The sequence below is a fragment of the Taeniopygia guttata genome, chromosome 17 (genome assembly GCF_048771995.1).
Source record: "Taeniopygia guttata chromosome 17, bTaeGut7.mat, whole genome shotgun sequence".
In the NCBI taxonomy this organism is placed as follows: domain Eukaryota; kingdom Metazoa; phylum Chordata; class Aves; order Passeriformes; family Estrildidae; genus Taeniopygia; species Taeniopygia guttata.
Genome location: NC_133042.1, coordinates 426,581 through 440,729, shown reverse-complemented (window position 1 = coordinate 440,729; position 14,149 = coordinate 426,581). Strand labels below are relative to the sequence as shown.

General features: G+C 57.0%; 1 protein-coding gene across 1 annotated transcript; it reads right to left on the bottom strand.

Annotated features, from left to right (window-relative positions):
* Positions 1 to 835: 835 nt before the first annotated feature.
* On the bottom strand, positions 836 to 13,949 carry FBXW5 (F-box and WD repeat domain containing 5). Its single transcript, XM_030286313.3, has 9 exons — positions 13,821 to 13,949; positions 13,394 to 13,604; positions 11,011 to 11,168; positions 10,234 to 10,408; positions 8,832 to 8,980; positions 7,040 to 7,514; positions 4,375 to 4,522; positions 3,116 to 3,328; positions 836 to 2,647 (listed from the first exon to the last, which is right to left on the bottom strand). The coding sequence occupies exons 2-9, from the start codon at positions 13,581 to 13,583 to the stop codon at positions 2,401 to 2,403; spliced, it is 1,755 nt and encodes a 584-aa protein (XP_030142173.1). The 5' UTR covers positions 13,584 to 13,604; positions 13,821 to 13,949; the 3' UTR covers positions 836 to 2,400.
* Positions 13,950 to 14,149: the final 200 nt, after the last annotated feature.

Below are 14,149 nucleotides of genomic sequence, written 5' to 3'. Positions count from 1 at the left end.
GTGCTGGGAACTCTTCCCCAGCTCCTGCGTCCCTGCAGGATTCCCAAATGAAGAGGGAAGGGAAGGAGCTGGAGTCTAGCTGCTGGAGCTCTCTGGTCCAAAGGCCAGTAAGAGCCAGTGCAGCAATGGTTCCAGTGGTTCTGCTGCTGCTAAGGCAAATCCAACACTCCTGTTCCTGGGTTGTAACAGCTCTGAGCTCTTCCAGAACAGCCTGCTTTTCCCTCGCTGCTGTAGGGAGCCCAGTGCCTGCAGGATGCCTTGTTCCTGCCCCTCTCAAGCTGCAGCACCAGCCCAGGGACTAAACCCGTGTGGGGGCAGCAGCCTGGTGGCCTCTACTCACTGTGTATGGAAGAGACAAACCCAAGGGATGACCACGGGTGCCTGTCCCCTCTGGGAAGCCCACAGACCCCCTTCATACCACAGCAGCTGCTGCACCAGGGAGATGCAAAGGGCAATGAGGGGGACAGTGGCATTGCAGCTCAGGAGGCTGCTGTGGCACAGGAATGCCAAACAGCATTGGAGAGCTCTCTGCTCACCTGTTCCATGCCTGTTAGTGCTTGGAGAAACATAAATCCAGGAAGGATCTAGCCCCTGGCCTGTCCTGGAGCCTGCAGTGTTCAGCCCTGGCTGCCATGGATGCTTGCTGCCCTTTGGCTATCCCCCCTGCCTCTCTTCTGTTGCTCACAGCTCTCTTCGCACACTCCCCTGGCCAGGGCAGGTAACCACAGGCTGGGCAGCAGCTCCTGCAGTGCTCCAGCCCAGCCCTGTGATAGTCCTGGCCTCAGCTGTGCCTCAGCAGAGCAGTGCTTGGAAAAACAAGCTCACATTGCAGAGATGCTTTAGCAGAGTATTTATTCAATGCCAGAGCGAAGAGCAAAACTCAGTACAAATAACACCTCAGTGCCTTGCTCGCTGCTGCACCGAGCCACGGGTGGAGAGTTCACAGTTGGGGGATGAAGGGGAGGCTGTTCCTTCACTGTGTGACTGGACAGAGCAGGATGTGGAGCCTGTGTGCACACACAGGAAAGAACTCCTAATTTCATGACAGAAAACCTGAGTACGGGGTGTTTTGGATGAAGCTGGGGCACAGCAGGACACAGGTGCTGACCCTCCTGCTGCAGAGGCTGCTGAAGCCATCAGTGCCATTGTGACAGAAGCTGCCACCTCTGTCAGGTCTATCAGCAACCCCAGACTGGGAATGGCATGGGCACCTGCCCCGAGGCCCCAAAATGCCTCCCCCTGCGGCTCCTTCCCAGCCCTGCTTCCAGGAGCAACAGCAGCTCTCGGGCCCCATCTAGGCCAGGTCAAGATTAGGAGCTTAATTTTAGACTCTGACATTTGGGTACCTGCTACAGGGACAGAAGCTCAAGGGACAGACAGTGAGCACCACTGAGTCCATACCGTCCCCACTTCCTGTGGGGTCCTGGAGGAACTGACCCTCTCCATGGCAGCTCAGCCCCAAGGACAGGGAGCTTATTCAGCTGTCACTGCAGGCAGGAGGGCTCCATCCCCATCACCTGCAGGTGAATGAATACCTGCAGCACCTGTGGGTGCCTACACCTATTCACAGAGAACATACCAAAAGAACCTAAATTGCCACAATTGGGTAGCATGGGCAGGAGGTAAGCTGTCCTCACAGGTACCCCAGAAAGGGACAGCAGATCCACCACAATGAATACATTCCCAATCCATAGCTTATTGAAGTGCTACTCAGAGGAAGACAGGCACAGCCATGTGACCACCAGCCCTTCCCCTCTCCCAAGTTTGGAAACTGGCAATACCAATACACAGAGCATGGGCCAGTCAGGCTCCCAGCCCTGGCCCTGCTGCCCCTTCATTGCTCCCAGTCCCTGCTGCCCTCCTGGGCAGAGGTGCCATGGGGCAGAGGCACTTGACATTCCGCAGCAGCCAGACGAGTTGCCCGTGGAGCTTTGGGACAAACACACATTAATAAAACCGCAATATAAAGAGAGTCCTGCAGTCAGGCAGCACAGCTGCACCATGGTTCCTGCTAAACACTCTGCAGATGGCGGCTCCCAGTGTGGCTGGCCATGTCCCCAGCTCACACAGACCCACACTGGACATGCCTCAGTGTCCCCTGTGCCCAGAGCTCGCCCAGAGAGCTATGCCCAAGTAGCAATGCTGGTGAGAAGCTGTGGGAGCCCACCCTGCAGTGACCAGCTCAGCTGCTGCCCAGCAGAACCACACCAGGGCCCCAGCTCCTATGTCCTGTCTGAAGCTCCTGCTTCAAGGAGGAGGCGATTCCTGCTGCCAGGACCCCTCGTGGCTTAGCCATAGGATCTGTGTGCCTAGAGCTCATCTCTGTGCAGGGCTCAGGGCTCTGTGAGCTCAGAAGGAGGTGCTGCAGTGAAGAAGCTGCAGGAGCAGATGTACCTGGGTTCAGCTTTTCTGGTTCAAGAGCCAGGAGAAGAGCAGTTTCCTGGGCCGGGGCCTCCTGGCCTGCCGGATGCGCACGGCCCGTGGGGACCGCCACACCTTGATGGTGGTGTCGTCACTGGCTGTCAGCAGCAGCTCCTGCTCCACCGGGCTGAATGCCACTGAGTTCACCACATTGTCATGCTGCAGCTTGGCCAGGCAGATGTTGTAGTGCCGGTCCCAGATGTAGCCGTGTCGATCCTCTGCCCCACTGGGGTGGAGAGACAGCGGTCAGTGTGTCACACTGGTCCCAGTGCCAGCCCAACAGCCCCAACAGCCTGCCCTTCCCACACCTGTCCTTCTGCAGGGACGGGGGCAGAGGGTATCCAAGCCCCTGTCTCCATGAGCTTCATCCTGTGCAGGCATCTCCCTCTTAGATCCAGGGCCCCTCAGGTCACCCCACAGCACCTGCAGCCCCAAGAAAGGCATTTGCCACCTGCACCAAACACACCACAGCCCCAGATTTACCCTTTCCTCAGGGATTTACAGCAGAGTATTTACAGCAGGACCAGGGCAGCCACCCTTTATCAGCACTTTCCAAGTCAGTCCCTCTGTTCTTTCCAATCCCACTCCCTCCTCTGTTTCCAACACACAGGAGTGTTTTGCTCACCTGGCCTCACCATGGCAACAGGCCCAGGCCTTCCCAGATGCAGGATCAGGATCCTGCCCACCCCCTCACCTCGCTACGAAGTCCCTGCTGACGTCCAGGAAGATGAAGAAGCACTCCTCATTGGGTGTGTAGGCCCGGTGGGCGCGCAGCGCTCGCTTCACCTCCTTCATGGTCTTCAGGTCAAAGACATGCAGGTCGATCTCCTCAGCGATGGGAGGCGGCTGCATCGGATCCGAGATGACGCAGTCCCGTGGCCAGGCCCGGCTGTTCACATACAGGTACCTTGGGGAGGGCAGGGAGGGGTTACTTGCACTGCACCAGAGCTCACAGAGCCCCCTGGAACAGCAGCGATGGATCCTGCAGCCCAGCTCACTGAAATCCAGGCTGAAACAGGGAACAGGCTGCTGAACACTCCTGGCCATGTCTGGAAAGGACCACTGCACCTGAAAGGTTACTCTAGGGATCAGGTCACACCTCTCTAATCTCACTGAAACGATCTTTAAGGATGGGGCTGTCTTCTGGGCAGCATGTGAAGGGAGACTGCCTCCCTGCTCCATTCAGGTGAGACCCCACCTGCAGAGCTGCCTCCAGCTCTGGGCACCCAACACAAGAAGGATGTGGAGATGCTGGACTCCAGAAAAGGCCACAGAGATGCTCCAAGGGCTGGAACCTCTCTGTTCTGGAGCCAGGCTGAGAGCTGGGGGTGTTCAGCTTGGAGAAGAGAAGACTCCAGAGATAACTCAGAGCCCCTTCCAAGGCCTAAAGGGGCTCGAAAAGAGCTGGAGAGGGAATTTGGGCAAGGGATGGAGAGAAAGGATACAGGGAATGGCTTCCCACTGCCAGAGAACAGGGTTAGATGGGATATTGGGAAGAAATTGTTCCCCATGAGGGTCAGAAGGCCCTGGCAGAGATTACCCAGAGAAGCTGTGGCTGCCCCATCCCTGGAGGTATTCAAGGCCAAGTGGACAAGGCTTGGAGCACCCTGGAATAGTGGAAGGTATCTCTGCCCATGGCAGGGGGTGGAGATTGGATGGTTTTTAAGCTACCTTCCAATACAAACCGTGCTAGAATTCTATGGATAATCTACCTCAGGAACAAGACACATTGGTGTGGGCAGCTCCTCCACTCTTAGAAGGAGTCATCCTGTCCTGAGCTGGCTCAGAAATACATTCCTGCCACAGCTAGGGGCAAAGCTCAGCAGTAACACACCATCACCACCTGGATCAGTAGGCACCCAATCCATCAATCACTTAATGTCCTGGCCACCCCACAGAGCCTGTGAGCAGCTCTTGCCCACCCTGGCAGCTGCTGAAGTCCTTTGTGCTCACCGGTGGTCAGGGGAGAGGCCCATGCCGATGATGTGCCCATGGATGTCGATGACGTGATCCAGGGAGTCAAAGAACTCATCCGAGCGCCGCTCCTCCCCCAGCACCGGCCCTGCGGTCGTCATCTGATGGGGCAAGATCTTTTTAATCCCTGTGGGACAGAACACAGAGGGAGGCAGTTCCACAGGCTGCTGCCAGCAGGGCGGAGGGAGGTCCCAGGCTTCAGGGAGGGGCTTGCCTTGGTGCAGCTAAGAAAGGAGAACCAGCTTGCTAGGCCTGGGACAGGGCTGCTGTCCTGGCCAGGCTCCTTCAACTCACCAGGTGGGCTTTGGGCCAAGCATCTTGCCCATGAGCAAGGTCCTGGCACACCCAACCCCAGACAGGGAGATCCCAGTGCCTGTAGGTACAGCCAAACCTTGCCTCAGCCCATCTCTAGAGCACATGGAAGCTGTGCTGGCCCAGGAGACATGGTAGTTGTAGAAGGGTTTTTCTCCTAAATGATTCCCTGGGCTGGGCCCATTCTCTACAGTAGCCAGCCTTGAGCAGCCCAGCAGATGCACTGGCTGTGGCAGGATTTTCCCCTGACACTGTCAATTGCAGGTGGGGATATGTCCCAGAAAGTTCAAAGAACAGACATTTAAACCCAAACTGTGCTCAAGTGCTTTGTAGCTTTTGAACCTCCTGACTAAATGAGACAAGTGATGGGTCAAGCCCTGTCCTCTTCCAGCTCTGCAGAGGTCCAAAACACAAACAGATCCATAAATTATCCATCCCCAGAGGCTTCCTGGAGGACCCCTGTGAGCCCCAGTAGCTCCTGTGCACACACAGACTCCATCCTCAGCAGGTCCAGGGGGAGCTGGAAGGGGGCCCAGCCCAGCCCAGCCCCCCTCTGCAGGAGTTGCTAACAACACCTTTGATTTTCACCCTCTCCTGCAGCCCAACAAGACACAGGTGACGCCTCACTACAGCTCAAGTTCAAGGCCATTCCAAATATCTCTGCCCCTGAGCCTAGGACCTTTGGGACAGGACTGGTGTTCTTCCACCCCCCTGGTGCTGCTCACCAGCATCTTCATCCTCATTTCCACAGCATCATGCTCCCTGTTCCAAACTCAAACACACATGAGACAGCAGGACAGGGTGCTCAACCTGGAATCAGCATGAGAAATGGGAACTCAAGGAGCTGACACTGGAGCAGCACTGCATAGAGCGAGAGGTGAGCACAGAGTGAGCTCCTTCAGGTCCTGTGGGCACAGAGCAGGTGTACAGGGCCACTTCTGCACACAAACCAAAGGGCAAACAACACTGCAGTGACTCATGGTGGGACAGGAACTGAGCCAGTGTCCAGCCCTCCAAGCAGCAGCCTGTACTACAAGTGTTGGCTGCCAGCCAGGGAGTCACAGAGCTCAAAGGCATCACACAAATCCCTCAGCCCTGGGAGGCTGCGGAGGAATTCAGGAGCCCAAAGGTCCTGCCTCAGTGTGTGGCAGGCTGCAGTCTGCACGGTAGCCTTGACTCAACCCAGGGAATCCAGGTGCCACCTCAGCTCAGCCCAGGGCTGAGTCACCCTGGCTGTCTGCAAACCCAGCCCACAGGCAGGAGCATGAAGCTCATTCAGTCCAGGCCATGTTCCTAACTGAGGTGGGCAAAGACTAAGCTGCTCACAGCAACTGGAAACTGCCTTCCCCTGCCTTGGTGTGGGACCATGTCATGGGAAAGTCAGAAGAGCAAGAAAGCAAGGCTGTAACTGTGAGAGCAGTGAAAAGAACTGAAACTGTCTGGCTTCACAGCAGTCATGTCTGGGAACAGCTCCCTCCTTCCCCACACTCCTGGTCTTTTCCAGCTCTATGCCAGCTTTAGGGTCTCTTAGGGAAACAGCCAGTCTCCCTGCTCCCGCTCCCCACTGAGGAGCTCCCTGAAGGATTTCCTGTAAATTCAGGCCCTGCTAGACCTATTGTCTTAACAGGAGTGCCCAAGGTGAGAGCAAGTGACATCCTAACACAGGACAAGGTCACCAGCAATGCCATGGCCTGGTGCATGCTGCACTCACAGCACATTGCACCCCACCAGTACAATGGAGCAGGCTGCAACCTGCCCAACCTCGTTCACCATACAAACACTGGCTGGGGCAGTGAATAATCCCCTTGGAAACCTCCCCAGTCCCGAGTGTCTCACTGAGGCTGGATGCCCACGTAAGGGTGCTCCCACCCACGGCAGAAGGGAGGCAGGCAAGGGGCAGGGGCACTGCACAAGTGACTCACACATCAATTCCATCAACAGGCTGCTTAGACCAGCCCTGTATACCCCCACAAGAGAACAGGGCCAACATCCCTCCACATACTCCTCCAGGGCAACTGCTGTCCTGCCCTGCACCCACTGCTGCTCATGGCTGGTGTCCTTAACCAGAAGCTCCCTCTTGCTTTTCTGTTCAGCCCTTGCCATGATTTTGGCCACGTGTCATGCTGGCAGCAACAAAACAACCCTCAGGCAAGTGGAGGAGGTGAAACTCCCCTCAGTGATGGGGCCTCTCAGAAGCCAGAGCAAACCCCAGCTCATACCTCACAAACAGAAAGTAGAAAGACCAAGTCTTTTCCTGACCCAAATCCCAAGCACAGCTGCAGCCCGGGCCCCCAGGGAGTCCTGGCTGTCCCAGGCTCAGACCCAGCCTTACCTATTTGGTGCGGGGAGTAGGTGAGGCATCCCGTGGTGAAGATCAAGTACTTTGTCTTGCTGTCTGTGGGGAGCAGGTTTGGCTCAGGCGGTTTAGTTCTGTTTCGCACAAACAGCTCAGCCACCTCTGTCTCCAGCTGTGTCTCGGTCATGGCAGTCCTCCTGCGGCCCTCCATGACACCATCAAAGAGCTGCTGCAGCCCCTGCTCTGCCAGCACAGCCCCGGCATCCGGCAATTCCTGCACGGCTGGCTCCGGAGGCGCCTTGGGCTTGGCCCCTTCCTCCTCACTGTCACTGCCGAGATCAAAGACTGGGCAGGTGGAGGAAGCAGCCAGCTGCTCCTCGTAGTCCAGGAGCAGATCTGGGGAATCATACCGGCTGCAGTCAGCCACCATCACGGTCCGGATGGTGCTGGCATTCAGGTTTTGGATTTTGAACAGTCTCTTCACTACATTCACATTCTCAGACTCGATGCCCTGTGAGCAGAGGGGAGAAATAAGCAGGAACCACCCTGAACCACCTCAAGTCACTCCCACAGTTCAAACCAACACCTGAGCTAGCACAGTGACAACGGCCCCCATGGATCCCTCCACACTGTGCATGGGGCACTGACACAAGAACAGGCCTCAGGCTTGCCAGCTCTGCTGAGCTCCTTCCTATCCTGAATGGAGACAGAGAGAGAGAAAACATTCCTGCAGGAAGGCAGCAGTGGAGCAAGGAAGGACAGCAGCTGGGCAGCCCTGCTGCCACCGTACAGGTAGCACCATGAGCAGCTGGTGCTACCTGGTGTTTCACAGTGCAGGGCCAGGAGCTGGACTTGATCCTTGTGGGTCTCTTCCACCTCATGATACTCGACATTCTGTGACTGACAAGGATTTCAGGAACAGGCCTTTGTGATAAGCATGAAGTGGGATCCCTCTGGTCCACAACAGCAGTGGCAGAGAATCCTTGTGCTCCTGAAGTGTGCTTGTACCCCTCAGCAGGGGCAGCTTGGTATCTGCTCCAGACACACAGAGCAGGTCTCTCTCTGCCTCACTGTTCCCAGCCTGCAGCTGTACTCCCACACCCCTGTAATGGGCAAGGTCCTTCCTGGCCTCTCAGGGTGGAAGGTGTAATGCCTCAGTGTAGTATGGAGATGTGGCTGTGGGAAGGGTCTCTGCTACCAGAGGATTTTACCTGGGGTCAGTATCTTGTTAAAAGCACAAAACATGGGGATGTGTAGGTGTGGCACTGAAACAGAGGCAAAACATGGGGAATACAACTCGGCACCCCAAGTGCTAGGGGTGAACGAGCAGTCTGAGGCCAGCACACTCAGCTCTCCAAGTCTCATCATGGAATCAGAGGCAGCACCTGGCCCAAGAAACCTCAGCAAGGCCAGGCAGGACTGAGCTCAGCCTCCAGCTCACATGAACACCCTGAGCTACCAAGTGGGAGAAGGGCCATTGCTGGGACACATGCCAGGCTACAGCAGTCCCAGGACCAGCTTCAGACTACCAAGGACCTCAGCAGCCCTGCTGCTGGGCAATGCATGCTGCGGAGCACTGCAGTCAACACCTCAGCCTAATTAATGCGGCAAAAGTTAATGAGATCTGAGGGTAGAGTTAGACTATTGTAGTGAGTACCACAACACTGAGTATGGAGAAACCTCATGTAAGGGTTGCCTCGAGCTCAGGATCCTGAGGGCAAGTCAGAGGAGACAAACAGGGAGGACGGGAGGATTGAGCCATCCTTCCCTCCCCCAGGAGCCAGCAGGAAGCTGCACTGCCTGTGAAGCTGGAAGGAAGGCAGCTCACCTGGAAAGCATTGTTCAACCACAGGACTGAGCAGGAGGTTATGCGCCCAATCCGATGCAGATTTCCTGATATCAAGTTGGTTTCATTCAGCCAGCAGCCAAACACATCATAGGGCTTATTCCTCACCCTGGAAAGCAGTGTGAAGTTCTCTGGAAGGGAAACACGAGTGTGAGGCAGTGACTTGCAGCAAGAGCCCTGGAGAAACAGTGTGGGACAGAGGAAGTGGGAGAGGTCAACCCCTATCCAGCTCCCAGCCACTGCTAGAGACAGATTATTTCTCTTTTCTCCAGAGATGTGTGATGATACCTTGCACAAAGGAAACCAAAATAACAGGGCAGTGCACAGAGCCAGAGCACTTCAACCTCCCGCCCCTTCCCTGAGCAGAGCCCAGAGCAGGCCCTGGGGACAAGAAGGAGTTAAACACATACAGAATTTCCCTCCCATCCCTGCAGCTCAGGGTATCTCCAGCCAAGGCAGCTTCCTGCCTCCCCTGCTTCCTGCTGCACTCCTGATCGCTGGTACTGCGAGACGCTGCACAAAGATGCTGAGATAACACAGTGGGAATAAACCTCACACACAGAACTGCAGCAGAAGTGAAAGAGGCTTAGGTGACAACACCTCAGAAAGCCCTGTGAGACCTAACAGTGAGACTAGGGCCACAAAGGTGACCTGAGAGCTGGATGCAGCCACTTTCCTCTGGAGATGGGCTGAGAGAAATGGGTGTGTCCAGCCTGAAGAAGAGAAAGCTCTGGGAAGAACTTAGAGCCCCTTCCAGGGCTTAAAGGGGCTACAGAAGAGCTGGAGAGGGACTGGGGACAAGAGATGGAGGGACAGGACACAGGGAATGGCTCCCACTGCCAGAGGGCAGGGATGGATGGGATGTTGGGAACTGGGAATTGTTCCCTGTGAGGGTGGGCAGGCCCTGGCACAGGGTGCCCAGAGCAGCTGTGGCTGTCCCTGCATCCCTGGAACTGTCCCAGGCCAGGTTGGATGAGGCTTGGAACAACCTGGGATAGTGGAAGGTGTCCCTGCCATGGCAGGGGGTTGGAATAAGCTGAGCCTTAAGGCCTCTTCCAACCCACACCATTCCGGGGTTTTGTAGCTCTCTGCCAAGCAGCACATATGCCAGAGGCAGGGGTATCAAGATGAGTGATGTGGATAACCCTTGCCCAGACTGGCACTTAGAAGAGAAGTGAGGGTAAATACACAAAACACTGCCTTGAAGTGCTGCTGTATGACCTGAATAGAGCTAAGGGCTGTCTGTGAGGTTTTCCCTCTAGAACTGTGACTGGAACCCCATAGCTCAGGAGTCAGGACGAGCTGAGACAAGGCTACTGCCCACCCAAAGAAGAAGGGAACCCCCTCACTCAGCACTCATATGCCCCAGGGAGGCCCCACTTACCCATGCTGATCACAGCAATCTCCCCGGAGGAGGAGTTGTGAGGCCCCACAAAGACACCGGACACCAGGAGAAGGGAGTCATCGGAGTTGAACTGAGAGAACTGGGTGTAGCTCCAGTTGTAAGGCCTCATGTTGGAGCTGTGCTGCAGGGAGATGTCCAGCTCATTGCTCCAGATCTACAGAGATGGACAGTCAGCAAGCTGCTGAGAGTGGTTCTGCTTTATCTGTTCTGCCAGTACTCACCGGGACATGAAAAACAAACAGTATCAAACACCCCATTTAATTGCCCCCCAGTCACCACATCCCTACCCATTCCTGTGACAGAAAATGGAGAGGGGCCAAATGGAGAACTGCTGCTGCACTGGCCAGAGGGGAAGGTGCTCAGGCAGTGAATGGTGCTATCACAGATGGGTTTCCGTAAGTTCAGACACATTCCTCCCAGGACAACCACTCAGGGGAGACATGATCCAGTGGATCATTATCTCCCCAGTCTTCATCAGACCCAGGGCACAACAGGACACTGATCTGCACCTAGAAAGCAAAGCACCTTGGCCACCTCCGCACACACTCAGGCTGGAGCTGGAACACACAGCCCTGAAGGCTAAATTTGCAAAAGTTATTAGTTCTATGGCTTAGAAGACAGCTCAGCACCCACAGGAACCAGCCCAAGTCCAGGGACATCTGGTCAAACCTCTCCACAGACATCCCAAAGGCTGCTCAGGGCTAAGCCCCACTGGACCAAGGCTGCAAGAGCTGGACAGGGCACCTACCACTTTACCTTGACCGTGCAGTCTTTAGAGCATGATGCAAACAGGCAGCCAGAGTGGGAAAAGCTCAGGTGCAAAACTTGGTCATTATGCTCCTTCAGGGCCTGCACCTCCACGCAAGGGATGGTGTCGTAGAGCCTCTGGAACTCATCGTACCACGAGACAGCACCTGCAACACAGAGCAGGGACACGGGACAGAAGCATGAGTGGAGGGAAGCAGAGCTGGGCTAAACACGGCATCAGGCTTTAATAAACCAATCCTGGCTCCTAAGAGCAAGGCCAGGAGCTCTGCTGGGGCACCAACCCAGGGCTGCAGCTCAGCTACCAGCCCTCAGCATTTTCCTCAACAGCTTCCCTACTGCCACACACCCCTTTCTTCCAGTACACACACAGCTCCACGCCACACTTCTGCTTTCCAAACCAGCACAGCCCCTGCTGGAACAGCCCGGGCAGAGGTGCCTTGGGACAAACCTTGCCCAGGACAAAACAGTCCTGAGAAGGAACAACCAAATCAACCAGGTGGGACAAGAGGGAAGCTGGAAAGCTGCTCCTCACTATACGCAGCTCTGCACTGATTACCTCTGTCTTGTCTAACACAGAATTAAGATGACTCCAGAAAGGGTCTGGGACGAGGAAGAAAACAGCTCCATGAGGTAAGAGACTTGAAAAAATGAAAGAGAAGAACAGAAGGTGGGCATAGTGTGCTAAGCACAGTCTGAGGCACACTTGTGGGAGTCTTTTACTGATAGACAATAAAAAGCAAATAAAGAAAATTTTAATGAAGGGCCCAGCCAGGCAGCCTACAGACTTCTTGTAGCAGCAAATCCCAGAGAAGCAAAGGGGATTAGACATGTATATGGACAAGGGCCAACTTTCCTAGTGACACTGCACAGAACTGAAGGATTTTTTGGAACACAATACAGGCAGGACCAGCTTGCTGCCAGCACATCCCACTGCTGCTCAAGGCTTCAACCCCCTCCAGACCTCCTGGTCCCAGCCCATCCAGCTGGGAAGAGCCTGGGCAGGCTCCATTTGGCCAAGCAAACCAAACATTTCATCTTACAGACCCACTGGATATCATTCCTCTAACCCTGGAGCTGTCCAGGGCAGCCAGGCTGGCAGAAATATTCCCCAAACTCATGCTTCAGCCCCTGCCAACAGTTCCTGTCCTGCCGCCTTGTGCAGGGTGCCCACAGCTCCAGCAGCCAGGGAGGTGCCTGAATACATTACTGAGCTACACCAACTGCTTGATCCTAATTAGTGCTCAAGAACAGGGCTGGCAGCTGACTAAGCAGCTCCAGGAGGCTGGGAGAGAACGAGCCTGGTCAAACGGCTTCAGAAAAACCCTAACGCAAACATCCTCAGCCCCATGGAGCTTCTAGGGTCTGTAAGTCTCACAGCCTGGAGGAATCCCATCAACATCCACCTCCCCCGAGAGCCCTTCTGAAGTGGCGCTCCTGCTGCGAGATCCTCCCACAGCCTCCCACTGCCTGATCCTTGGCATTTCTTCATTTATTCCTGCCCTTTTGTAGCCACTGCAACCCAGAACGCAGGACCCAGTTCCCTCAGCACAGCCGGAGGCCCCCTGCACTGCTCTACTGCACCCTGCAATGCACTGGGAATGGGCTGCTTGCAGAGAAACCCCCCTGGGCAGCAAGGGCTTCTGCTGCCAGGCCTCAGCTGGTGTGACAGAGCTAGCTCATCCTTCCAGACTGCACCAAACTGCTTCCAGCACTGGATGCTCAGCAGACAGCAGAGCTGTGATCACACGACTGCCACCCGCAAGCCTTCTGGCAGCTCAGCCAGGGACAGCCCTGCCAGGCTCTGTCAGCTCCTCTTGTGAGCCCAGATCAAGTCCAACCTGCCCTGGTGCTGTGGGGCAGCTGCTGATTCAGCACATGTCCCCAGAGCTGTCACAGGGCCACACATCCCCCAGACAGGCACAGGTGTCCCTGCACAGCCCAGCCCCTGGCACCCCCAGAGCAGCCAACGCTGCTAGTGGCAGTGCCTGGTGCAGCTGCACAACAGACACAGCTGCAGCAGAGGGGCTGCCAAGTTCCAGAAAGGCCAAGCCCACAGTGATTCCACATATCCCATGAAAGCTGGGATCCAGCAGCATCTGGTGACTCACTAAGACTCCCAGAATCTCCCTGGACAGCAGCTACAGAGAGCACCTACCTAGAGAGCTCAGGAAACCTTTCTGTGAAAAGAAGGGTAAAGCATTTTCAGCTTTTCTGAAGGCTCTGGGCAGACCCAGAGCCCTTCCCGTGCACACCTCAGCCCATGACACAGCTGAGGCGAGGCAGTTTGGGGGTCCCAGCACCCTGACAGCGGCGGGCACGGGGCAGAGCAGGGGGAGCGCCCCCGGGATCGGCCCCGTGGCCCGGAGCGCACCTGGGTGCCGCGGCACGTCCCGGGACACGCGGTAGTAGCGGTAGAAAAGCTCCTTCCACAGGAATTCGTCGCGGGCCACGGCGCGCCACTGCTGGCAGACAAGCCCCACCGAGAGCACGTCGGCGTGGTCCAGGTACAGGAAGATCTCGAACAGGACGCTGTCCGGGAGCCGGGGGCAGCCCGCGTCCATCGTGTCATTCTGCCGCCGCGCCTGGAACCGAGCGTGCTGCTGGAGTCAGGCCCGGAACGGGGACCCGCACCCGCCGAGAGCCCGCGGCTCCCCCGGGCCTCTCCCGCGGCTCCCTTCGTGCCGTGCCCGGTGTTCTTAGTGCCGTGCTCGCCGTGCCCGCCCTGTCCCCGCCGCTCCCCGCCCTGTCCCCGCCCTGTCCCCGCCGCTCCCCGCCCTGTCCCCGCCGTCCCCCCGCACCTCGGCGGCTCCGCTGTCCCCGCCCCGCCGCGCCACTTCCGCCCGGCGCTGCCCAATCAACGGGCGCGTCCGGCCGCAGCCCCGACGGCTCGAGCACAGAGCTCCCCGCAGCGTGCCAGGCACAGGGAGCCGAGCGCGGCGCAATCGCTCACGAGCGCCCCTGCACCGGCAGCGCTGCCCCGCCCCGCCCGGCAGGCCACGCCCCGCATGGCGCGGCTGTGCCGGTTAAGCCACGCCCCGCTGTGAGCAGGCCCCGCCCACCCCGGTCCCCGGGCCGGCCCCCTCAGCCGCGGCGCTGCCCGGCCCCGTTCCCCGCCCGGCCCCGCTCC

What these genes read in the sequence shown, in the direction of transcription:
- FBXW5 (XM_030286313.3), bottom strand. Translation starts at nt 13,583, where the DNA reads ATGGACGCGGGCTGCCCCCGGCTCCCGGACAGCGTCCTGTTCGAGATC. An exon ending in GGTTGAACAATGCTTTCCAG is followed by an intron (nt 7,515 to 8,831) that starts GTGAGCTGCCTT and finishes CTCTGCTCACAG; the next exon opens with GGCATCGAGTCTGAGAATGT. An exon ending in GGCCTCTCCCCTGACCACCG is followed by an intron (nt 3,329 to 4,374) that starts GTGAGCACAAAG and finishes GCCCTCCCCAAG; the next exon opens with GTACCTGTATGTGAACAGCC.